Raw genomic sequence first — 26,348 nt, 5'->3', positions numbered from 1 at the left:
GTCGGGGATGAAGGCTACAGGACGCATTTCAATGCTTTTCATAGCCGCAGCGGAATTTTCAATAAGCAGCGTTTGATATGTTTTTTCTGGGTAACAACAGCTTCAGAAAATGACAATGCCAAGGTCGGAGCGATACGAGCATCCAGAGGAACAGCTGTAGTCTGCAGATCAGTGGGTATGAAGGTGGTCTGATCCTTTAGCCCTGTGGGGCACACTGACCTGTTTTAAAAATATTTTTATTTTCAGTGAAAACGTTAACACGGGTCAGACTGAACCATTTAAAGTTTAAAAATTTGAATAAATATACACACATTTTCACAGTGAAAACTTCCACATTTTCAAAATTCTGGGGAAATTTTTGAACATTTTTTGGTGGAAAAAAAACAAAGGTTTAAAAAAAGTTTCTTTCAGAACATTTGGAAAAAAATCAACCAAATTCCAACAAAATTCGCTGGATTTTTTCAAAATGTTCTTAACGAAAACATCAGAAGTTTTACTGATATATATATATATTCACTTTAAGTATTTTTAGGATTTTTGGGAGATTTTACTCATTTTTGGAAAATATTTACAATTTTAATCTTTTTTTTATTTTTATAATTTTTATTTCTTGCCAAATTTGGGGAATTTTTTAATAAAAATTTTCAAGGAAATTTTTGAGGAATTTTCTTCCTGAGAGTTTTGCAAATTTTCAGAAATTTGAGGAATTTTTTTGCTGAATTCTTGGATTTTTTTCAGACAAGGGAACAGTATGTTTTGGTGGCATAAATGAGGACAACAGGAGGGTTAACGGAACTTCAACAAACAGCTGAGCAGCAGAAGTGAATCCTGTCATGAATCCGTTTCCTACAGAACCACTGAGCGTCTGTAACTCCTGGGTCTGTAGCAGGAGGTGAAACGTTCTCCTAACGCTGCTGCTGAAGGACGGAGCTCCCACCGGTGCAGAATAACAAGTTCATTAGTGGAGGAGGGCGCCGCAGGAATTCAAATTCCCCCCCGACCCGAGGCTGGCCTCTGATTGGCTGACTGCGTCGGCATGGCGAGACTCATTAGAGCCCAGCAGTAATTAAGAGTTGTTAGAAAGTGAATTCTCCAACCGCAGATTAGAAAATTAAACTATTTACTGATTACATATTAATAGAAGACAACAATGGCGCTTGCCATAAGCTTGGAAGGCAACCAAGGAATAAATCTGTGTACTTAATTACCATAAACAATGGGGGCATAGAAATGGAGTTTTATGCACACTCCCTCCTGTAATGTGTCTGATATCAGAAGACACTTGACAATTCTTGTTCAATTATCTCTATTATTTAATGTGCTGTGAACTGCCTCTGAGTAAATAAATTAACCACCCCAATTACTTTGGATTCATCTGGGGAGGGCCGCCGCCTAATAGAAAATGCTGCAGAAAGCCGCATTGTGCCCAAACCAGGGGGGAGGAGGGGGAGGATGGGGGAGGAGAGGGAGGGAAAAGGAGAGAGACAGCAGGAAGAATGGAGAAAGAGAGATTCACAGGGATAAAAAGGAGAGAATGAAAAGTGGTGCAGAGGGTTGAATGAGAGGAAAGTAAAAAGAGGTTCTAGGTTAGCTAAAAACTAAAATGAATTCCTTACAATATGCAGGATATGGAAGAAGAGAAAGAAGAAGAGAGGAGTGGATGACGGAGCATGTGATGTGGAAGGAGCCTACTGTGGATCTTCAGGCTTTGTGCTGCTGGACATGAACAATCATTCACGGGTCAGCCGGTCTGTCTGCTCACATCTGAACACACTGAGCTCACCCAAACTCACCTCCAAGCTCCCCATCATGTGATCGTACTCTGCTAGTTAGCCTGCCAGCTAAAGAATAGTTAATGATTCAGAACGCAGCGCTACAATCCAAACAGAAACTCGGTATTATCTCAGTCTGCTCAGAGGTGCTGACCCACGCCACCTTCTGCTCACACATCCACCAACTGAGCTGCTTTATCTAATCTTCAGCCACAATCACATTTGAACTGCAGCTCAATTAAAAACCACAAGATTGTGACAAAATGTGTGTCTGTCCAAGAGAACGTAGAGCTTGTGCTGCAGATGTTTGGTGAATTAAAGCAGCCAGTAGAGGAGGTGAGGCTGATCTGTGTTTCTGTTCTAACGTTCCAACAGAAAGCCTGCTGCTGTCACTGACGTACAGCTGTGGTGTTTGTGAGCAAAGCAGAGAAAAGACAAACATCCTTGGAAAAAAATATTCCTCAGAACAGTAGATCACGATTCATCTGAAACTGGTGTTGATGCTGTTCTCGTGTAAGGACAGCTCATCGGTAGAGACAAGCAGGAAGGGTGTCCAGAGTCTGGACGGTCGGTGTCCTGAAGCGCTCCAGGACCGTCTCTGTGAGAGGCCGGGGATGATTTAGTGTTGGGTTACTCTGAGCAGAAACAGGACCAGTGCAGGCGGCAGATAACCATCGCAGGTATTGGGTCACACGGGTCAATAATTAGGGACAAGATGTTTTGTCCAGCAGGGACACTAATCAGACGCCTAAAAGATGCAACAGGAGGCGACTCGCTCTGCTGAGCTTTAATCTGCTGACAGAGAACCAGTTTATCTTTACAGACTTCATCCAGCTCTCTGTTGTTGTTTGGTGCTTGGATGCAGTTTTAACTGAGACAATCCTACATGTGGAGGAAATACGAGGACTTCCAGATATCAGCTGCTGCCTGCCACACTCAGGCTGGAAGAGTAAAAATATCACATTTTTTGATAGCTGCTGGTAATTTCTAGTAAAGCAGGTGTGATGGATCAATAGCAGATATTTTGCTTACAGCCAATCAGCCTGGGCTTCAATCAGCAAATCTCTGTCATCTATGACAGCGTACAGAAAGGTGACCTGAGCTGCTGAGGTGATAAAGGTTAGTGTAGTGACCAGCTGTCAGCCTGCAGAGCTCGGCCCGGAGCCTCAATCTATAACCTGGTGGTGGCTCTTTGGGATGAATGCTGCAGAATGAGATATGGAAACAGAAATGCACTTTTGGGGAGTGAGCAACAACATCACACGGGAACTTTTTACAGCCTCTTTCCTGACAGAGTGGATTCTATGTGCCAAGTTTTCTTCCCAACATACACATTTCAGGAGAAATGTCCTGTTTTCTGCTATGAAAGGCTCCATATCAGCCCTATAGATGCTGTGCTGCATCCCTCTGCAGTCTGCTTCACTGTGGAAGCCCCATTTTCTACATTTCATTCCCCACTCGTGTTACAAGCGGCTGAATTTCTCTTGGTGATATGCTTTTGTTATTTTGCCCTCGCCTGCCTCTTGTCGCCCTCTTCCTTTCTCCAGTGAATCGTGTTTTCAGGAGGACTGCAGGTGTGTGTTTATAAAGAGAGGAATCTGTATGGCTGAAGGTGTTTGAAAGTAAATAGCGTGGCGTCTTGCTGGCTAGCGGCCGCTTTAACAGTGGGTGAAGGAGAAGAAGGAAAAACAGCCCTTCAGGTTGACACAATGGCGTTGTCTCTGACGGGGAGAGGGCAGGAGGACCAGCACAACAAACAGCACAGAGATCCTCCATATCACCACCCAGATGGGATGGGAAGGAGCGCAAATCCCACCGCCACAGTTTCCCTTCTTCTCTTCTCCCCGTGTCGCCTTTTTTTAGGATTTTGGGTCCAAATCCACCGAGTTAGACGCTGATATATCAGACAGACATGAGAGCTGCAGCTAAATTACTACAGGAAATACTGAACATCAAAATTTTACACTTCCTGAAACCGTGTTTTTTTTTTTTTTCAGCATTCTTGGGTGAGGCATGGGATGGTTCAGTATCACAAATGGGAAGCTATTCTCCAATTTCAGTTCGGGACTTAACGGAGCCAAGGCCCTCTGTTGGCTCGGCACACTGTCTCATGTCTTAACAAGGCTTTACCCCCGGCCAAATCTTAAATAAAAACCTTCCGAATCCGGCTCCGTACGCCAAACCACATGCGCTTTGCATGTGTGTGAGCGTTTGTGTGTTGTGGATCTGTGAACTGTGTCAGCGCTCATGTTGTGTTGCCTCGTGGTTTTTTCTTCTTCTTTGCCATTTCTTTGCCTCTCCCCTCTCTCCTCCCTTCAACTCACCCCCGTCTTTCCTTATACAGCATATCAATGAAGGCCAGATATGTACTAGAGTGTGTGTGTGTGTGTGTGTGTGTGTGTGTGTAGCCGTGCATGGCTGAGCGCTCTGTTCAATAGTGTGGCTGCTGCTGCTGCTGCTGCTGGCTGGGGCCGCAAACGGCTGGCAAACGGCTGCAGCGGAGACTTGGGCTGGGGCTCCGCTATCGCACCCAGTTATCGTTTCCCCCATGAAGGGCTCCCTTATCACCCCAGCCCAGAGAGGTCTCCCTTCTTCTCCCATCCCCGAGACACACTCCCCCTCCGCCTCCCGCCTCCTCCACCTCCTCCCTCACTCCCCTCCATCCCCTCCTTTCATATCCACCCAGCGCTCCGTCGCGCAACATTCAACCGAGAGGGAGGCGGGTTGGGGGGGTTCAAAGATTCTCCGACACACACACAAACTCCCCGAGAGTGTGTGTGTGTGTGTGTGTGTGTGTGTGTGTGTGTGTGTACGCTCAATTTGCCAAAACAGTTTTTCCAGTGTAATTGGGCTTGGGGTACCTGTGTCCATGAGATAGCGCAGCCTCTTCTCCACGCGAGCTGCTCGGGCGTCGATGTGCCTCTGCTCGCTCTCCAGAGCCGACAGCTCCCCAACCACATACTGACTGGTGTCTTTGAACGCCTTCTGTCAAGCAGCAGAGAGAGGAGAGAGAGGGACGGAATAGTTAGAGAGAAAAGACAGAGGAGAGAGATACAGCATTAAAGAGAGGGGGAGGAAGACAGGATGGAGGAGGAGAATAGAGAAATACAGAATAGAATGAGGTAAAAGGGAGATGAAAGGATAGAAATAAAAGAGAGAGAGAGAGGGAAGAGAAGAGGGAGAATAGTTTAAAAATGGACGAACAAATCTTCACGACATGAAACAGAAACAACTGTTGCTTGTTTCAGCTTTGATGTTTCTCAGCTCCTCTCTTCCATCTTTAAAATCACTTTATAGCTTCAGTTATTACATAAAATACTGTAAATAAAGACACTCAACCTTTACTCCTTCAGTTCAGGACAATAATCATCTTAATGTGCAAAAACCAATTCAAAGTGTTTCACTGGCATCAGACACTCTAAAGCAGACTTTCACATGATTTGAAATACTTGTTTCTATTTACTTGTATATATATGTTATTACTAGTTTTATACAGCTGCTTGTTGTCCTGTTCTTTTGCTTTTTGTTGGAAGCGTTAATAAAGTTTCGTTGCAGAAATGCAATGACAATAAATATCATATTACTTTAAGACACATTCAACTCACACCAAACACAGAATGCAGATTTTAGTATAATCATGTGTAGTTGGTTAATTAACGACGGGGTTTGGGTTAGAAAAGAGAAAAATGTTTAGTTTTTAACAGCTATCTTTGGAGAATCATGGAGAATCAGACATAAATGTGAGGAACTGATTAAAGAGTCTGTATATATGTAGTGCTTTACTTCCTGAAAGACGCCCAAAGCGCTCTACATTATACGTCACATTCACACACTGATGCTAACCGCGGCCCATCAGGAGCAGTTAGCGGTTCGGTGTCTTGCTAAGTCATACCTTAACATAAGCTCTCCGGGCCGAGGATCGAACCAGCGACCCTCCAGTTATAAGACGGCTGCTCTACCCACTGATCCATGCCGCCCCACCCCCCTTCTTTTACTTTCCACTTTTGTATTTTTACCTACATGGAGTTAAAGTGAACAGACATCAGTTAGTTATTTGTTCTCTGAGTGGCTGCTATTCAGGAAGAGGATGCTGCACCACTTTAACCACTTTTCAGTGGAATAACAACAAAGCTGGGTGTCAGGATTAGCACCAGCAGTTCATATAAACACTCTAAAAATACACCCACAGCATCTCTAACAATTATAACTCACAATCTATAATTTCACTAATCAATGGATTATCTATCAGACTCGTTATCTGCAGCCTGATACCCAGCATGTCTGTGCAGTCACAGTCAGAGACAGAAAAGTGGTGGAAGTTGATGAAACTTGTGTTAATTCTTTCATTCTTTTTTAACCAGTAACCAAACCTGGAAGGAACAAATCTGTTTCTTTAAAGATGTAAACCAACAGGATTAAAGAAGAACAGCTCAGAATGAAAAGACAGAAGCTGAGGAGTGAGAAATGAAAAAGCCAAGAATGAACAGTTAAGACGCCGTACACTGCGTTTTATGTGAGATCTACACCAGGTAAATAAAAGAACAGGTGACTAGTTTCACTGCGTCTTCCAGTCACTTTAAAGTTCAGTCTTTAACTTTGGTTCTTTGTAAAATGATCTGACATGTGAACAGTCTGCATCCTTCTTCCTTTCTTCATCTACAACCAGAGTACTGTCAGATAGTATCCAGACTCGTTAAGATACAGGAGAGAAATCCTGAAGTCAGGGTGAAGAAAAACAGTTATTAATTATTCTACAGATTCAGTACTAAGATATACGTTAAAATAGAAGACTGCAGGTTAAATGTCTCCATAGTCTCCTTAACCAAACTCTGATTCAGCTAAAACAACACACACTCTACACACACACTCTACACACCAACACACACCCGTCCACACAGCCATCCGTCTACATCCAGAGGAAGTGAATCCTCCATCCTGACCTCTGTCCACCTCTGTCTCCCGGCTGTTTGCTATTCTTCAGAGGAAGTCCTCCTGAGTGAGGCAGATCTTTATTCTAATTCTGTCCTGATGCATCCGGAGGAATATCTCCGTTTACTGCTGATGCACTTCGTTTTCCTTAATGGAAGGAAACTAGTGAGCAGGAGAGAAAGTTTGTTTTTTCATTCCACCCAGGCCAGCACTTTTTCCTGTACTCTTTCCAGCATGTGCATGTGTGCAGCTCTGCGCACGTGTGATTTGTGCCAGTGTGTGTGTGTGATTCCCAGCAGCCTCCCCTCCCTCCCTCCTTTCGCTCTATCACCATATTTTTCCTTGGCAAATCAATTTTACACATGATCAGCCCACTCCCCTTGCCGCGCTCGGCCCAGCCGTAATTAAGAGGAGGGAAATTACCATATATATTATATTAATGCAAACATCATTCAGCAGGTAATTCTTGGCTGATCGGGATAATGGAAAGGTTGAACACCCATTAACCCTGGGGCCCCGGCGCTGGGAGAGGATGGGACCGGGGTGGAGGGTGGAAGATTCACCCCGTGGTCTCCGGTGGCGCTCAAACACACACTCAGCATCCTCACAAACACACTCTTTGTGCTGAGAACACAGCGTTTGGAGACACTTGAAGGACACACAGGAACACCACTTCAGTGCAGAGACTCATCTCTGATGTCTGCCTTTATTACTATTATAATGGAAGAACGTCAGATCCATACTCAGATGTGAAAGAGTGGAGAGAGAGAGAGGTTCAGAGGTGGACGAGGTGAAAGGAAAGAGGCAAATTAAAGCATCGCAGGAAAAGAGAGAAGAGCTCAGAATGAGAAGTCAGAAGCTGAGTAATGAGAAATAAAGAAGACAGTACGAACAGTTAAGACGCCTTACTTTACGTCAGATCTAACGCTGTACACCAGGTAAATGAAACTACAGGTGACTTGTTCTACCCAGCAGAACCAAGAGTTTGAACTTCCTCTATTCCTAATACTAAGAAGGTAAACTTTAAATTATTCACTGAAATAAATGGACAAACTTCCTCTTTAAAAGGGCTTCAAAGGTATTTGCTTCAATAATCATTTATCAAAGTAGTTTCCGTCCTGATACTGGGCATCTCTGTTCACCGTTAAACCAAAGGGAGAAGCTTCATTAGAGGCAGGACGTTGTTCTAAGCTGTTCTTTAGTTCTACTGACACCCATCAGATCTGTACAGGAGAAGGTCAGCAGAGTGATGCTTTCTGCCCATTTGGAAAAAGATTTTACAGTTCATTAGTCATTTATGAGTTAAAACAGGTGTTTTTGTAGTGAGACAGTAAGAAGAGAGAAACAGAAAGCTGCTGAAAATGTAAAGAAAAAGACTGACTAGTGGAGTTTCTGAACTTTAGGCCGTTTTTAATCAGATCAGAGGCTGCAGATGGAGTTAAATAAGAACCGCTGACTAGTTCTGTACACCAGAACATTTATTTTACTGCATATAGAGTTTAAATGTTCCTGTTGGTGTTACAGGTAGGATAAACTCTAAGATATGCTCCAGAAAATATACAAACCTCCTCTTCAAACGGTCTGCGAAGGTCGATCTCTGTGGGTGAACCTCTGTCCTCCTCAGCCTTCTTCAGGTCTTCAGGGATGGACTTCTGTCTTTTCACCTCTGCAGGAACAATGAACACACATTAGCATGAGAACGCCTGAGTCTGGCATCTGCAGACCTGTAATTTCCAGTGTTTATGATGATGTGTTGGACTGAGCAGAAATAAAGATGGTTTCAGACTTTAAACAGAGAACAAGTGAACCGTTTTTTACAGAATGATCCTTTAAAACGTCACGTCATCTACAGCTAAAGCTCTGAGTGGATCTGATGGATACAGGTGTGTGTGTGTGTGTGTGTGTGTGTGTGTGTGTGTGTGTGTGTGTTCTTGTACTTGCTACATGGTGAGGACCATTTTCTGCATTTAACTATCAAAGTGAGGACATTGTGGCCGGTCCTCACTTTGAAACAGCCATGTTTGAGGGTGAAGACTTGTTTTTAGAGAACAGGTATGAATTGAGGTTTGGTTAAGGTTAGGGTAAGGATTAAGTTTAGGAAATCAGTTGTGATGGTTAAGGTTAGGGTAAGGCTCTAGGAAATGCATTACGCCTATGGATGTCCTCACTAAGATAGAAGTACAAACATGTGAGTGTCTGTGTGTGTGTGTGTGTGTGTGTGTGTGTGTGTCTGTGTGTGTGTGTGTGTGTGTCTGTGTGTGTGTGTGTGTGTGTGTGTGTGTGTGTGTGTGTGTCTGTGTGTGTGTGTGTGTGTGTGTGTGTGTGTGTGTGTGTCTGTGTGTGTGTGTGTGTGTCTGTGTGTGTGTGTGTGTGTGTGTGTGTGTGTGTGTGTGTGTGTCTGTGTGTGTGTGTGTGTGTGTGTGTGTGTGTGTGTGTGTGTGTGTGTGTCTGTGTGTGTGTGTGTGTGTGTCTGTGTGTGTGTGTGTGTGTGTGTCTGTGTGTGTGTGTGTGTGTGTGTGTGTGTGTGTGTGTGTGTGTGTCTGTGTGTGTGTGTGTGTGTGTGTGTGTGTGTGTGTGTGTGTGTGTGTGTGTGTGTGTGTGTGTGTGTGTGTGTGTGTGTGTGTGTGTGTGTGTGTGTGTGTGTGTGTGTGTGTCTGTGTGTCTGTGTGTGTGTCTGTGTGTGTGTGTGTGTGTGTGTGTGTGTGTGTCTGTGCATGTGCGTGTGGATGTTGTCCCTCTACCTGGTCTGGTCTCCACGTACTGACTGAAGGACTTGAGCTGAGTTTTCCTGACGGCAGAATCCTTGGTGAAGACGACGGGACTCCTCAGCCTCTCTGTGGCTCTACGCAGTCGTTCTGCTCGCAGCTCCTCAGCGTTATTCTGTCAGATTCACAGGAAACCCACATTTAGTTTGGAGAAGAGCTGAGAACTGTCAGAGTCATGGGGTGATAACACGGTGGGTTCAACACGTGTTAGAAACTGAAGCCATGTCTGGTCACCTGACTGAGCAAAAACAGGAATATTTCCAGTCTGAACCATCCACAGAACTCAGATATGACACAATAATCCTCTCTGTCAAGTAAGGTGGGAAATATTACTGTCCTACCGATATTTAGGTAATTAAATAGACCTGTAGTTGCTGATTAATTCCCCAAACTCAGTGGAGTTTGTTGGTTGAACACAATTTCAGTAGAAGCTGTCGAAACTCAAAAAGATTGATGCAAACTTAATAGCAGAGATGTCGATAGTATCGGTCCGATATTGACATAAAAATGTAATATCAGTCAATATCGTTATTCTTTTTTTTTGCCTGTCATGAAAATCAATAAAATGCCTTCATTTACCAATTAATAGAGGGAGGGAGAGAGTGAACTGTTGAGACAATTAAAACAAAATGAAAAAGGCAAAAATCTGTCTTTTTTTCCATAACTTCAAGTAGTTTTCCTGTTTTACAGACGATGTTTCCATCTGAGAATGCATCAATGGGGCATCACAGTAAAATGAGGATGATGTATTAATTCCACCACAGGAAATATGAGATTCTACCTAAAATGAGTTAAACAGCCCACAGATATCGGTATCGGTTGGTATCGGAATCTGAAACTGAGGGTTGGACAATATCGGCATATCGGTTATCAGTAAAAAAGCCAATATCAGACATCCCTAGCTACTAGTATCTGTTGATCCGTTTATTTATAGAGTGCAGAATCAGACAGTTTTTATGCTGTTCTCCAGGATAAAGTGACAAAAATGTTCTATTCAGGTGACAAACCTAAATCTTTATGGATGGTTTAGACTCTAAATCCTTTCTTGCTCCATCAGAAAAGCAGAAATGACTTCAGTTTAATCATGTAACAATCAGATCTAACCGTAATGCAAGGAGAGAAATACGTGTGCAGCTGTTAAATTTAAGGCTTCCTCCCACAGCTGAAGATTTATAGAGATGGATAACAGAAACTGATGAACTGAGAGAGACTTTAAGTCCACCAACTGCTCTTTAAAGAGTCTAAAACAACCAGAAGCTGCTCAGACAAACGGAGCAACTTCAAATTAGTGACTTTAGAAAACAACACCAGCAATTAGCCTCTTCACATCTCGTCTATTAACGCTGTTTGACTCTAACAGCCACTTAGATCTGCTCTTGAGCGTTTATTAGACAGTTCTGGATTTATTTCACAGCAGCTCTGAGGTTAATGTGAACAAAAAACGCAAAAACTGAATCAGTTCTCATGTAAACAAACACCTACTGACATAAACCTGGTCCATGTTAGCTCCATGTTAGCCTCATTCTCATTAGCTTGTTTGCATGAAACACACACACACACACACACACTCATGAGAGAGACAAAAAGGAAGCAATTAACTTGACTTTCAACAAAACCTCGAGCCAGAAAATATATTCAGATTATGCAAAATGCAAGAAAGCGCTATTGTTTTCAAAGTGAACACGTGTTAAAAAGCTCCACGCTCACTTCTCCCGCTATCAGAGACGGCATGCAGAAATGCTTTATTACCGAGCCTCCAAACACGCCAAGCCGAGTGGAAAAGAAACCGACTCGGGCTGAGATTGACGCTGTGGCAACGCTAATAAGACGACGAAACGTGTAATAAAGTCGACAATTAGGGCAAACATGTTCCAGCGCTTGAGACGGGGCAGATAGGAAGCAGAGAGGAGGCTAATAGAGACGGCTGTTAGTTTAGCTTCAGATTATTGACTTTCAAAAACAATGTCAGCAATTAGCCTGGTCCCACTTTGTTTCATCTATTAGTCTGTCAGCTTCCAGCCACTTAAAACCTCACGTCAGTACAGGCACATTTATTTATGAAGGCCGCATACAAACAGCCCAATTAAACATTTTAGGGCTGTCTGTGTGTGTGTTTGATTTAAATTACTGATGGAGGGAAAAACAAACAGACATAAAACTGTTGGACAGCTGTCCTCACTACTTGTATGAATTAAACATTATTTTTACTGAGTTGTGCTGACATGACCTGATACTGTGTGATTTAAACTCCGTTATAAACATTATTTGAGCTAAAACTAAACTGAAGTTGGACTAACTTAATGAAAATGACTTCATAACTTTATGTTCTTCTAGATTCTTCTCTTATCCAGTTAGAAAACCTAAAGTGGACTTTAGAGGACGCTGATTAAAGAACATTTCAAATGTCATTTCTGCACTAAACTCAGGACACATTAAATAATTCTAGTGTTTAATGGGTTTTATTGGATGGCTTTATGATGTTTTATAGTGATGTTCTTACATACTTTTTTGTTTTTTATGTTATTTTATTTATTAAACACTTTAAGGGCTGCACTTTGCATCCATACAAAGACAATAAAGACATTCTGATTCTGAACTCATTTTTTAAAAGCTAATAAATGAGAAAAATCATTTAAAACTGCTGAAGGAAATGTGATTGAGGAAACCAAACTTTTTAAACTTTTGTCAACTAAAATATTTATGGTCAGAACTCTGATAAACAAGCATGACAATAAAGAGGAAAAACTTCATTTTATCAGCAGTCAGCTTAAAAACTTGCATTAATTCAACCAATTATTAAGGAAGCAGTAATTAAAACGACCTTTTCCTGTTCAGGGACGTTCATTTGAGTTCAGCTCATCAGAAGCTGTCATAACTCAAAAACACTGACGTAAAATGTTGGTTTAGTTTTATTGAACCATCTCCTTTTAAAGCGACACTTCAGTGTCAACATAAAGGGTAAAAAAGAAACGCTGAGTAAAGTCATGTAATTATCTAAAGTCTGATCTATTAAAGGTCGCACAAACGAGAATATTTTACCTCCAGATCTCAGAGAAAGATCCGCCTCAGTCAGTTTACAGAGAAAGAATAAAACATGAGGCTGTTAAACTATCAGGTCTTTATGACAGGTTCTGACTAGAACAACAGCACTAACAGGCAGGTTTAACCCGGCCACAATTAAAACTTTGTTTTACTAGACTGCTTTAATCCATCTGTATGTTTTTATTTTATTTTTGGGACAACACAGGGAAATAATCCTCGTTCTAAATCCGACTTATTTGCTGCAACCTGGTGTAAACTATTATGGGATTCATTACAGCACTGTCCCGTCCACATAAATAAATAAATGAAATGTGATGTCATTTCAATCATTTCATTGAAAGACTAAAATACTGCTGAACCGCTTGATCCAAGTAGAACAGTGATCTGAAGTTTTATAACGAAAATATAACGTTCCATTTAGAACCTCTGGACCCCACAGGGAGGAAATAAAATAAAGGGTCTCTGAAAGTGTTTGATAAACCAGCTAAAATGTGACATAAATCTTTATAAACAGCCCAGCTTTATGCTGAACAAACTGCAGGTAAATCAGAGACGATGGATCAGAAACTGATTGAACATGTGCTGATGTGAGATCTAAAGAGTCTCCACTGGTCTTTACTGACTAGTTAGAAGTAAATGAGTGAATTTAGTGGTTAAACTACATGTAAACCAGAACTAACTGCTTATTTATCTGATCCTTCCTCCGTTCCTACCTATAATCTAACAGGATGTGACATCAGCAGAACAACAGAAAACTACCAGAGTCTTCCTGTAGACGCTGATTTCATGAATATTTACCATGTTTGTTTAAAGGAAACTGAAACCATCACTGATAATTGGATGTCAGTGGATTTATTGGATTAATGCTGCTATCCTTGTCATATTTCCATGAGGAGGACTTTTTAAATGATTATTTTACTGTAGTGACTGATAGAAACTGCTGGGACTGCAGTATCTGCTGGGAGGTTTATTTAGAGAACAGTAAATCCCTGATTAGGCTCTGAGGCCGCCGGACTGATTATTACACGGGACGGTTCATTTTAGTGACCGGGGCTAAAACCAGACGTTACTGCAGTCACACTTCATCCAACAGATCAGACATGTTGTTAAAAAATAACCCAGAGGTGTCCAACATGAGGCCCGTGGGCCAAAAGTGGTCCTCCAGAGGGTCCAACATGAGGCCCGTGGTCCAAAAGTGGTCCTCCAGAGGGTCCAACATGAGGCCCGTGGTCCAAAAGTGGTCCTCCAGAGGGTCCAACATGAGGCCCGTGGTCCAAAAGTGGTCCTCCAGAGGGTCCAACATGAAGCCTGTGGGCCAAAAGTGGTCCTCCAGAGGGTCCAACATGAGGCCCGTGGGCCAAAAGTGGTCCTCCAGAGGGTCCAATCCGGTCCTCAAAGTGTAAAAACTCCAGAGAAGACATTAAGTGCAGATTGTAAATTAGTAAAAGTATAAATTTAAAATCATTTCTAGACCATGACAAGTTGTTTGGATCATAAAGTAAAATACTAGATTGTTCTTTTGTGTGTCGTTTTGTAATATTTTGTCTTGTTTATGTTTCAGATTTTTTGGTTTGTCTGATGTTTTTGTTTTGTGTCTCATGTTTGTGTCGTTTTGTGTCTCATGTTTTTGTCGTTTTGTGTCTCATGTTTGTGTCGTTTTGTGTCTCATGTTTTTGTCGTTTTGTGTCTCGTTTTTGTCGTTTTGTGTCTCATGTTTGTGTCGTTTTGTGTCTCATGTTTTTGTCGTTTTGTGTCTCGTTTTTGTCGTTTTGTGTCTCGTTTTTGTTTTGTGTCTCATGTTTTTGTCGTTTTGTGTCTCATGTTTTTGTCGTTTTGTGTCTCGTTTTTGTCGTTTTGTGTCTCGTTTTTGTTGTTTTGTGTCTCATGTTTTTGTCGTTTTGTGTCTCGTTTTTGTCGTTTTGTGTCTCATTTTTGTCGTTTTGTGTCTCATGTTTGTGTCGTTTTGTGTCTCATGTTTTTGTCGTTTTGTGTCTCGTTTTTGTCGTTTTGTGTCTCGTTTTTGTTGTTTTGTGTCTCATGTTTTTGTCGTTTTGTGTCTCATGTTTTTGTCGTTTTGTGTCTCGTTTTTGTCGTTTTGTGTCTCATGTTTGTGTCGTTTTGTGTCTCATGTTTTTGTCGTTTTGTGTCTCGTTTTTGTCGTTTTGTGTCTCGTTTTTGTTTTGTGTCTCATGTTTTTGTCGTTTTGTGTCTCATGTTTTTGTCGTTTTGTGTCTCGTTTTTGTCGTTTTGTGTCTCGTTTTTGTTGTTTTGTGTCTCATGTTTTTGTCGTTTTGTGTCTCGTTTTTGTCGTTTTGTGTCTCATTTTTGTCGTTTTGTGTCTCATGTTTTTGTCGTTTTGTGTCTCATGTTTTTGTCGTTTTGTGTCTCGTTTTTGCCTCGATTGTGTTATTTGTCTGATTTTTGTCATTCTGTGTTTCACTTTTTTTCTCTCACTTATGCTGTTTGTCCATTTTTTGTTGTTTTGTGTGTCGTTTTTGTAAAATTTTGTCTTGTTTTTGTTGTTTTTTGTCTGACTCTTGTCATTTTGATCATACAGTGAAATGTGTATGACTAAATGTTGTTCCTTTGTAGACACTCTGTGATCTGGAAGTTGTAATGTGGAAATGATAAACTGAGGATGAATGCTGATGGAACTGAACTTATTTTTCTGAACAAATTTCAGATTGTTCATGATGTGAAAAAGATCATTTTTTTCACTAAAAGAAAGGAACCATTAGGAGTTGTGGTTCTTTACAGGTTATCATGCTGTGGTTTTACTGGTTTTACTGGTCCGGTCCACTGGAGATCAGACTGGGCTGAATGTAGAACCTGGACTAGAATGAGTTTGACTCCTCTGAACTAACTCTGTAATCTCTCCATCATCCAGAGAAGCTGCTCTGATACCGGGACCAGCAGATACCGGGACCAGCAGATACCGGGACCAGCAGATACCGAGACCAGCAGATACCGGGACCAGCAGATACCGGGACCAGCAGATACCGAGACCAGCAGATACCGGGACCAGCAGATACCGAGGCCAGCAGATACCGGGACCAGCAGATACCGGGACCAGCAGATACAGAGACCAGCAGATACCGGGACCAGCAGATACCGGGACCAGCAGATACCGGGACCAGCAGATACCGGGACCAGCAGATACCGAGACCAGCAGATACCGAGACCAGCAGATACCGGGACCAGCAGATACCGGGACCAGCAGATACCGAGACCAGCAGATACCGAGGCCAGCAGATACCGGGACCAGCAGATACCGGGACCAGCAGATACCGAGACCAGCAGATACCGAGACCAGCAGATACCGAGACCAGCAGATACCGGGACCAGCAGATACCGGGACCAGCAGATACCGAGACCAGCAGATACCGAGGCCAGCAGATACCGGGACCAGCAGATACCGGGACCAGCAGATACCGAGACCAGCAGATACCGAGGCCAGCAGATACCGAGGCCAGCAGATACCGAGGCCAGCAGATACCGGGACCAGCAGATACTGAGACCTCTCCTTCCCCTCGTCTTACTTTCTTTCTATCTCCTATCGCTGTGATCATCTCGTGGTGATTCAGTGCTTGTGGAGCGTGCTGGTGTGAATGTGCATGCAGTGGGCTGCGTGACTAATGTTGCAGTCTGCTGCGCGTTGCATGTCCTTATCGTGCGCTGCCGAGGCTGCGCATACACACAATCACTAATGAGAGGGAGGATGTGATGCTGCAGGTCCATCCAGCCTGAAGGACTTTAGGAGGCCTGATCCTTCTAGAGGACAAAACACAGAAACTCACTGTTGTTTGAGCACATAAATATGTATTCACGTGCACACATTAGCTGTAGTAGCACTAATCTAAACTTCACTGTTAACAGGTTTCTGTTCAGTTTAAGATTGTGCAGCTATATATCACACCACTGACAGAAAAATGACAGGATTATAAAAAGACGTGTGAGGAAAACCAGCCCCTGTGAGGATGTGAAGACCCAGTTTAACCTAAAGAGAAATAATCTGATGGAGAAGAACAGAGGTTTAAGATGTTGTGAGAAGAAGCAGTTACCTGAAGAAGCCTCCATTTGTGTCTTCTTTTTATTTATTTCCAAACCAAGTTAAATAAAGTCTCAGATTCTCTTCCTGTCGGCTTCATGTCTGAACAAAAATTTACTCAGTTTTCCCTAAAAGTCACCACTGCAGTCTGACTAGGTTTAACACCTCTGTCTCCCTTTAAACGTGTCTGGACTGCATGCTGTCTCATTAACACACTGAATGAAGCAATCTGAGGAACTGTATTCACATTTCAGCACAAGTACTGGTCCATAAATATCACAGGGAGTTCAAAAGAGGCAATTTACATGCCCAAAAATCATTAAATATCTTTGTTGTCCACAATATATTACCAATTGAAATGTAAATTAAAATGAATCTTTACTGAAATGAAGACAGATCCCGTTAACAGGAGTTAAAGTTTAGTTTGTCTGTTAAATATCAGCAGCATCTCCACAGTAGAACAACAGTAGTAACTTTATTCATAACTTATAATTCTAATTTATCCCTGACAGAGACGGGATGATCAGGATCTTCCTGCAGACTTCAGCTTACCTCAGACATGTGAGTCAGATGTAATCAGCTCCAGTAAATCATTAGTCTCAAAGTGGCCGCATTTATGTTGGTTCCTCCATCACAGCTTTGGGAGTATTTTTATTTATTTACTGTTTGTAAAAGAGGAAGAGTTTTCAGTGTTTAGGAAAGCCTAAATAATAGTTATTAACTGATAGTTATTGTGACGGTTTGATAAGCTGCTACTAGTTTAGATTTAATCTTTTACTAGTGTGTTAATGAGCATTATCAGCAAAGTTTTACATGAATGACTACAGTCATTAGAAGGTGTCTGAATGAAGCCGTGAGAAACAACAACGTTTAAAACAGTCTACGTTAAACAGACAGAATGCTGCACGTTTACCAGACTACAGACTACGAACCACACAGAGTTTAACAGCTGCTCACAGGAAACTGGTTTCATGGAAGAAGTGCCAGCAGATTGGGAAGGTCTGAGCAAATATTACATAAAATATGTGTAGGATCTAAAATACAACATGAGAGTTAAAATAACTCCTGCTGGAACCTCGAACGACACACTGATGATGGTGATGGAAGTCCTGTGTTAAAGAGCGAAACTTCACTGTTGTGAATCAGAAATCAGACATCAGGCAGAGGGAGGTTCTACTGTTGGAAGGTAACAGACGACATCACATCTCTGTTCTGGGTTCTCCTCATCGACTCCCTGTCTGTTTTAGAAATGATTCTAAGAGTTTACTGATCCCTTTGAAAGCTTTTCCAGGGCCTTTCCCCTGGATATATTTTAGACTGCTAACCTGTACGTCCCTACAGCAGCCTTAGATCCTTGGTGGGCTGCTCCGAGTCGTTCCAAAGTCGAGGCTTAAATCCATGAGTGATCAGGTCTTCTCCATCAGAACCTCGGCTTTGGAACGAGCTGCCTGAGGAGATGAGGCTCGCCCAATCAGTAGATTCTTTTAAATCACTTCTCAAAACCCACTTTTATAGACTCACCTTCCAGTAAAGTTCTCTTTTATTTACTACGTTCTACCTGTTTGTGAATGTTCTTCTGATAGGTGCTACACAAATAAAGTTATTATGACTATTAGGTGTTAGAACCAGGCGCTGGTTCTTCTCCTGTGGGTTAAACAGACCCTCCTCTGGCCATAAAGGACTGAAGCTCCAGGCTTTGAACCCCAGAGGGTGTTTATGTGAATGGATGATCAAAGACTCCTCGTGTGGTCAGAAGCACACACACACTCACCTTATTTCACTTGACATTCTAAATCAATTAAACAGATGTTCAGACCGGTTGTTGACTCAATATTCACATCAGAAGATTCAGACACAAGCAGCCGTAACACCCTAACGCCATCCTCACTGCCTCTGGAAAGGTCACGGTCAATAGACGCACCGCTACACGCTACACGTATGTAGAGCATTGTGCTGTCACTGGGAGTGTGTGTGTTTATGTGTGTGTGTGTGTGCGCGGTGGCTTCAGACAGTCCTATGGACAGCAGAGGATGAACTTCCATGAAGACCTGCCTGATGCTACAGAGGGTCAATCAGACCTAAGTGATTGGAGCAAAGCTTTGATGGAGCAGAGAGGAGGAGACAGAGAGATGAAAGCAGAGAGGAGGGTGGGAGTTTGGAGTCGGTGTGTACCTCCAGTCCTTCTGCTGGGCTGAGTGGGGAGGTGGAGGAGGCAGTGGGTGAGGAAGAGGAGGAGGTGGAGGACGGGGATGAAGGGGAGGTGACTCCTCTTGGGCTGACCTCCACCAGTTTCTTCAGCTTCAGGTCTACATGCTTACTGTTTGGACCTGCAGACAGAGAAAGAGAGGAAATGAGTGTAAACAGCGACTTTATACCACAGAAAGCATCTCCACATGCAGCACTCTGACTGAGGGAGTTAAAGACAACGACTAGTTAGCATTTAGACGCACAAACCACAGACAATGAACACATGAAGACATACACAGCATCTATACTCTATATAAATATAAATATGATGTGAGACAGATAGAGATCTGGACAGACCAGGTGCTGCAGAGAGCTGCTCAGGTTCTGTATACCATCGCCATGGTTACCACAGTCTCATTTTGAAGAGTTTCTTCACCTCTCTGAAGAGTTCCATCCTGTCACTGAAATGTCAGCTTGTTCCTCTTCGTTTAGAACCTTTAACACTCATAACATACGTTATAATTCACTAGCTAACTTTCTTCTTCCTTTATTTCTCTTTTGTTTTAACCAAACATTACCCTGACAGTCTGGTATTCATATCACCATCTTTACACACATTAAAGGCTGGGTTCCTGCTCTGACCTGTTGATCGTGTTACTTCCTGAATGTGTACATCAGTCCTGCTCGCATTCTTCAAACATTCATGCTGATTGTGTTTCTATGTGGTACCAGGGAGGGTCTCAGGGTAATGTCTCATCATTACCATCATATACAACTGACGTTTACCTTTCCTCTTTGCTCTATTTATCTATTTACAGGGATTTTTCTTCACTGCAGTTGCAGGTTATTCTACATATTTCTTCTAGCAGCACGATTGGGAGGTTATTTTAAACAACGGTTTGCTTGTTTTTCTTCTTAAATGTAGAATGAGTAAAATTCTAGATACCTTAAAATTCCTCAAGTGGATGAATAAAGTATCCATCCCTCCATTCATCCATCCATCCATCATCCATCCATCCATCCATCCATCCATCATCCATTGGTCCATCCATTCATCCATCCATCCATCCATCATCCATTGGTCCATCCATCCATCCATCCATCCATCCATTCATCCATCATCCGTCCGTCCATCCATCCCTCCATCCCTCCATCCATCCCTCCATCCATCCATCATCCATCCATCCATCCATCATCCATCCATCCATCCATCATCCATCCATCCATCATTCATCCATCCATCCATCCATCCCTCCATCCATCCATCCATCCATCATCCATCCATCCATCCATCATCCATCCATCCATCCATCCATCCATCATCCATCCATCCATCATCCATCCATCCATCCATCATCCATCCATCCATTCATCATCCATCCATTCATCCATCATCCGTCCGTCCGTCCGTCCATCCCTCCATCCATCCATCCATCATCCATCCATCCATCCATCATCCATCCATCCATCCATCATCCGTCCGTCCGTCCGTCCATCCCTCCATCCATCCATCCATCCACCATCCATCCATCCATCCATCCATCCATCCATCATCCATCCATCCATCCATCCATAAGTCTAGTTTCTTTTCAGGAATGTGGTCCATTCATGAACCATGTATGTCATTAAATTTATGCGATATACTTTTGTATGTTACTGAAAACTGTGATTTGCTTCTATATTTAGTATTTCCCTATGTGCAGATGGTTGGATTATTCTGACTCCTTATTTATATGGCTTCTGTTTTTGTCCTAAACCAGTTTCCTGGTGGCCATCTCCAACCAAAACGCTGCTAATAAACAGATTTTTACAACTTAGACACTGTGTGGAATTAAAATAAATGTGACTTGTTCCCTTCTTTCACCTCCTTCCATCCTAAATTTGTTTTATTCTTCCTTCTCCTCTCGTCCCTGAGCTGCCAGTCGCTGCCTACAGCTTTATTTTCCAGGGATGCTAACCACAGCTCCCTGCCAGGCCGGACCACTGCACTGAAGAAGATGAAAGACCAGGAGGGCAACCGTTTCATGTGCACCTCCCCCCGTGACACGCACACACACACACACACACATACACACACACACATGCACACACACATATACAGATGCCAAACACAAACACACACTCTTGCACTTTGTCGCAAACACACGGCTACAAAAACTAAATCATAAAAATAAGCTGTGCAAAATGAAACACATGGCTGGAAAACAACAACACAATACACACACACAGAGCAAAACAACAACACAATACACACACACACAGAGCAAAACAACAACACAATACACACACACAGAGCAAAACAACAACACAATACACACACACAGAGCAAAACAACAACACAATACACACAGAGCAAAACAACAACACAATACACACACAGAGCAAAACAACAACAGAATGAAGTGACTTCAGCGCTACAATCGCCTACATCGATTTCTTTCTACATGAAAATTGGAGCAACAAAGCAGCACAGGCTGAGAATGAAACGCTGCAGAGATAGAGAGCTTCAAAGCAGACGCAGCGTTTGTCTGTTTTCATGTTTGTTTCTTCTTCTCACCTATCTCATATCGACAGCAAATGAAGAGGAAAGTAAAGAAATGAAACAAAACAAAGCAATTAGTTTACCTCTGAAGATTCGGCCAAATGCTTCACTGAAGATATTATTTTTATTTTGTCTGGGGAGCACTTTGTGAGTTTAATTAGTCCTTAAAGAAGTTTCTTTAGGGAAGGAAACAGGAAAAAACAGGCGTCCATATGAAGGGCAGGACAGCTCCAAGTTCTCCCAGTGAGAGGAGGAATAAAGGTTAAAATGCAGTGAAAGACTGAGAGCACGCGTTTATGTGAGCGACTGAAGACAGAAGGATGGAAAAAAACGGTTTCAGGTTCATTTCAGTTCATCTGATGGCATCTGAACGTCTTTTCCATCAAACCTGTAATTAATGGGTCCACTGGACTAACAGAGAGGCAACAAGCAGAACTTTAAGTTCTGGAAAGTTTGGAGAAGACTTTTTGTTTTCATATTTTAGTACCAATATTTAACCAAAAACACGGCAGAAAATGACAAAAACAGAACAGTTCCTGCAGTCATTCTGCTCAACAATCTAACATCTATTAAAAACTGTAATGTTCATAAAACTTTACTGCTCTAAAAACAGGTCAGACTAACGAGACTCAGTGATGATGAACCTTTGCTGCTTCCAGCTGTTTGTAGGAGTCTTTCCTCTGAGTTTATCAAACAGCAGCCACTCAGAGCTCAAAGCTGCAGTTAAATCACTTTCATGTAGCAGACTTTAACGTAGTCTTTGCACTATTATTATTATCATTGTTATTATTATTGTGTTGTAAATATGTGATGCATCCCGCAGCGTTTCCTGTCTTCCTACTATATTAATGTAAAAGAATGACAGAATGCTGACACGAACACATTAATGAAGCCAGAACGTATTCCAGGTCTGAAAAGACTCCAGTGAGTTCTGGAATAAGTCAGAAGGTGAAACTGGGAGGTCTTTAAACTCTGACAAGGTTCAGACTACAGGACTAGTCTGGAGTAAACTCCACTGCTCTACTGGTTGAACTGGGAATGTGTTCTGACTGGGTGGAGAAGATAAAGTCACAAAGACATCAGAGTTAAACCTTCCAGAAACACCAGTAATCTGCTGCTGTTTGGACAAACCTCCAGGACTTCTCTACTTCTGGTTTATCTCATCTGTCTGCTAAATCCTAGAATTTATCTTCAGGAAGGAACATTTTGGGTCCTAATGAAGATCTCTGTTTGCAGATTATCTACCAGGTGTTTGAGGAACATGCAGGGAGCAGGTAAATGGGTGAATCAGAGGAAGCAGACAGTGGATCATGCAGCAGCAGCAGCAGCCGTGGTTTTACCCAGAGAGGTTAGCTCAGAGCCGGGGTTAGTAAGCTCCACGGGTCCCTGGGAGCTGGAGGTGGTTGGAAGAACCTCCAGGGGGTTAGTAACCAGAGCAGATGGAGGAGCATCATCATCATCATCATCATCAAAGTGGAACTGATCTTCCTCAGCCCTCCCTTCTTCCTCATCCTCACCCCTTCCACCATCAACACCATCAACCTCAGGATGGATTCTCACTCTGTCCAGAACATCTGTGGAGGTGGAGCAGAGCCGGACAGAAGGAAGTAGGAGAAAGGAAGAAGAATGGAAGAAAAGACAGGAAGAAGAAGGACAGAAAGGCAGGAGGTGAGGATGTAAGGAGAGAAGAAAGAGGAATGAGGGCTAAATAAAAGGTGTTAGACGTATAAAAGCCCAAATGTGAATAAAGCAGAGAGCAGCAGTGGGTTAGTTTGTTTCATCAGGAGGCTGTGAGCTGCAGAACACTGATCTAACATTATGATCCATGTACAGAACATAAACCTGAATACTTCCTCTGCCTCCCTTCTGACTCATAATCCTGGAAATACACATTTAGCACTGCTGCTGTTATATTCTCTTATACTAAATACTTTTGTTTCTGTGCTCATTCCACAGTAAATGAGAGCCGGAGAACCTGTTCAGTGACAATAAAGACATTTATATCCAACGATCCTTTTGTGAGCTTAGAATCCGTCTGAACACGCGTCAAACCCAGCAGCTCCACATCTCCATGTTCACTTTTACATCAGCAGACTCACTGGTACGTCTGTGGAGGCTGTTCAATGTGAAACTAACAATAAATCTACAGAGTAAACAGAGAAAATAAAACCAGTGGATCTACTATTAAACAGCTAATGATGGTTTTCACTGTCAGTGAATCTGTTGCTTATTTTCTTAATTATTCATTGTTTGGTTTATAAAATGTGAGAAAATGTCCATCAGAGACGTCCTCAACTGTCTGACTTTGTCCACAACCCAAAGATGTACAGTTTATTGTCAGTTTTTTCTTTAGAAAAAGGTACTCCTCACAGAAGGAATGAACATTTAAATCACGCTCAGAAATACGTGCAGCAGTGTGACGTTCAACCTTCATATCTTATAAAATACTAAACATTGAACTAAACTGACATTTTAATTAACACACTGAAAATAATAATAATCTACTGGATGTGTAATGAAATGTGGGAGTAAGAGACGTATTTTAGAAAGTTAAACTGTGTGCAGGACAAACTGATTCATTGATAATTAATAAAATCTACTAATCACTGCATCTCCACCGGTCTGACAATTCACTACATCATCTTTGTGTGTGTTCACGTGCACGAGCACAGAAAAATGTGACACGCACAGTGAAAATGAGACCTGTGTTTAATTTCCCTCATTCACAGATCTGTTGCCTCCTTTCTAGCTCCAGATTAAAGAGCAGGCCAAACAAAAAGCTAAAACATGAAAGCAGGTCTTCCATTAAGCCTCCTGAGGGGCCGACAGCAGCAGCAGCGTCTCCACATTAGAACAGAACAGATTAAACTAAACACTGCTCCTGCTCTGCTGTTTATGGAGGACAGAGAACAAAGACAGACGGAGAAGGAGGAAAATAACAGTATTTCCTGCTCTGTTCAGTTTTTTTTCTAATTTGCTAGCTGCGATGCGGAGCGTGCTAGCAGCGCCATCCCTGCGTGGCCGAGGCCTAATTAATGGAGGCCATGGTGATGGAGTTTGGAAAGTTTGTTTGTGGGGGCAGCTGCATTTAGAGGACTGAATGGTGCTGAGGAGAGAGAGGGAGAGGCTGGGATTAGCCGTTCTGCTCGGCAGGCCTTGTGTGTCGCAGCCCACAGCGCTCCCTCTCCTCCTCCTCCTCCTCCAGCTTCCCTTCTTCCCTCCAACTCCATTTTTAATGAGATCAACAATTAGTCCAATTCAGAAAAGCTGAAAGAGCAAATAAATCGAGTGTTCCTCCCTCTGCCTCGCCGTCTTTCTGCTGAACTCTTCCTATTTGTGTGTTCATTCATGTCAGAAAACATTTTAAAAGGATAGCAGCACCTCGTCTCATCAGCAGCCTCTAAAATATATTAATAAGTGAAACAGTTCATAAACCAGTAGCAGACAGAGTTACTGATCATTTCATTGGTTTCATTCATTTATTCGTCATCTGAGCGAAGCATCGACTCGTTTTTCCAGCTCAGAAAAGGTCGACCAAAGGGAAAACAACGATGACTCCAAGAAAAGCTTCTCTGCTGTGACATTTTCAGCTTTTCTCTGTTTTAAATCACAGTAAACTTTTAGTGTTGTTAAACTGGATGTCATGTCAGGATTTTAGAATTCTTTAATATTTTAAACATTCATGAAGCTCACGTCTCAGCAACAGATATCCTGTAAAAAATAAAGTTTTTAACAGTTTTAACTGTAATTTTAAAAAAAACTCTGTCATTTTACAGGTTTTAGTCTTTTGTTAAAGTACAGATAAAATCATTGATTCACATTTTAACCTTAAAAACAGATAATAATATTATTCACACCAAAAATCTGTTATTTTACAAATCATACTTCATTATTACACAACATTTGACTATAAATCACAGTTTTACTGTAATTAAGTCATAAATATTATCATTTTACAAATATTTGCTGCTATTTCAAATAAAAATTTTGTACAAAATGATTTGAATGGTAAATATTTATTTTAAGTGATATTTGAAAGATTTTCTGTTTTTTATAAATAACAGATAAATATCCAATAAAATCACACAAAAAGCACCAAAAAAACATCAAAACTCTGTATTTTTACAAATACTAACGTGAAGTTTTACTGGATTTAAATGAGCTGAAAATACAATTATTTTACTGTTTTTCAGTGTTACAGTCGTCCAACAGATCTAAATATACTTTTTGCATCTTTTCATCATTTTATGATCGATTTTCTTTTTTCTTATCCATCTATTGAGCCCACATTAAACCAACCATCCTTTCTTTGTATCAGAAGGGTTTTTTTTTCTTCTTCTAACGTTTTATTCCACTCTTCATTAGCATGCAGCGCTCCTGATCCACCTGAAGAGAAATGCTGTAATGTGGAGGAATGTGAACAAACCAGCAGACAGGCCTAATAATGGTCATTATCATAATAACCCCTATTTCCAGGAAATGGAAAGCAGTGGGAAATGCGCATGGGCAGCGTCCGCTACCTCTGCAAGCCACTATTAGAAGTGTTTGGTATTTCAGCATAATTTGGACTCACAATGTGTTGTGTTGATTAACAATTACTGGGCGAAGGAGAGCAGGAGGAGCTTTGTGAATATGAGGCGCTGCTTTTAGACCCGCGGCTGTTGTCAAATGACATTTTGTTTTTCTCTGAGGATTAGGCAGAACCCCTTTAGAGAGCATAATGGAAATGTGGGAGTCTTAGCATGTGGATGAAGGAAGTGAGTGAATGTCAAAAGCATGCTACTGTGACTTTCCTTTGTGTTTTAGCTAATGAGCATTAGGAGGTGTGTGCTAATTGTAGGGCCTTCTAATGAAAGCACGGCACTGAATAAACAGAACCACTACATGTTGGTGTGTATGACGTGCTTGCTGACCTCCAGGACCAGATTTGCTGCCTTTTCCTCTCTCGGAGCTCGATGCGTCCAGAAGACTCATGTCGGACATCTTGACTCCGGATCGAGCCTCAGCGATCAGCTGGCGAGCTCGTTCTCTGAGCTGCCTCCGCCGCTCTGCATCCCGCTCCT

The 26,348-nt window shown here is 42.1% G+C and overlaps 1 protein-coding gene across 1 annotated transcript in view; it reads right to left on the bottom strand.

The window, feature by feature from the left end:
- Positions 1–26,348, bottom strand: part of ehbp1 (EH domain binding protein 1) — a 222,109-nt gene that overhangs the window by 42,846 nt on the left and 152,915 nt on the right. The window contains 6 exon segments of the mRNA XM_051960483.1: positions 4,634–4,757; positions 8,267–8,367; positions 9,443–9,581; positions 18,729–18,883; positions 22,626–22,859; positions 26,199–26,346. Coding sequence (XP_051816443.1) covers positions 4,634–4,757; positions 8,267–8,367; positions 9,443–9,581; positions 18,729–18,883; positions 22,626–22,859; positions 26,199–26,346 — 901 coding nt within the window.

The sequence above is a fragment of the Acanthochromis polyacanthus genome, chromosome 15 (genome assembly GCF_021347895.1).
Source record: "Acanthochromis polyacanthus isolate Apoly-LR-REF ecotype Palm Island chromosome 15, KAUST_Apoly_ChrSc, whole genome shotgun sequence".
NCBI lineage: Eukaryota > Metazoa > Chordata > Actinopteri > Pomacentridae > Acanthochromis > Acanthochromis polyacanthus.
This window is presented reverse-complemented; position numbering and strand designations above follow the sequence as displayed.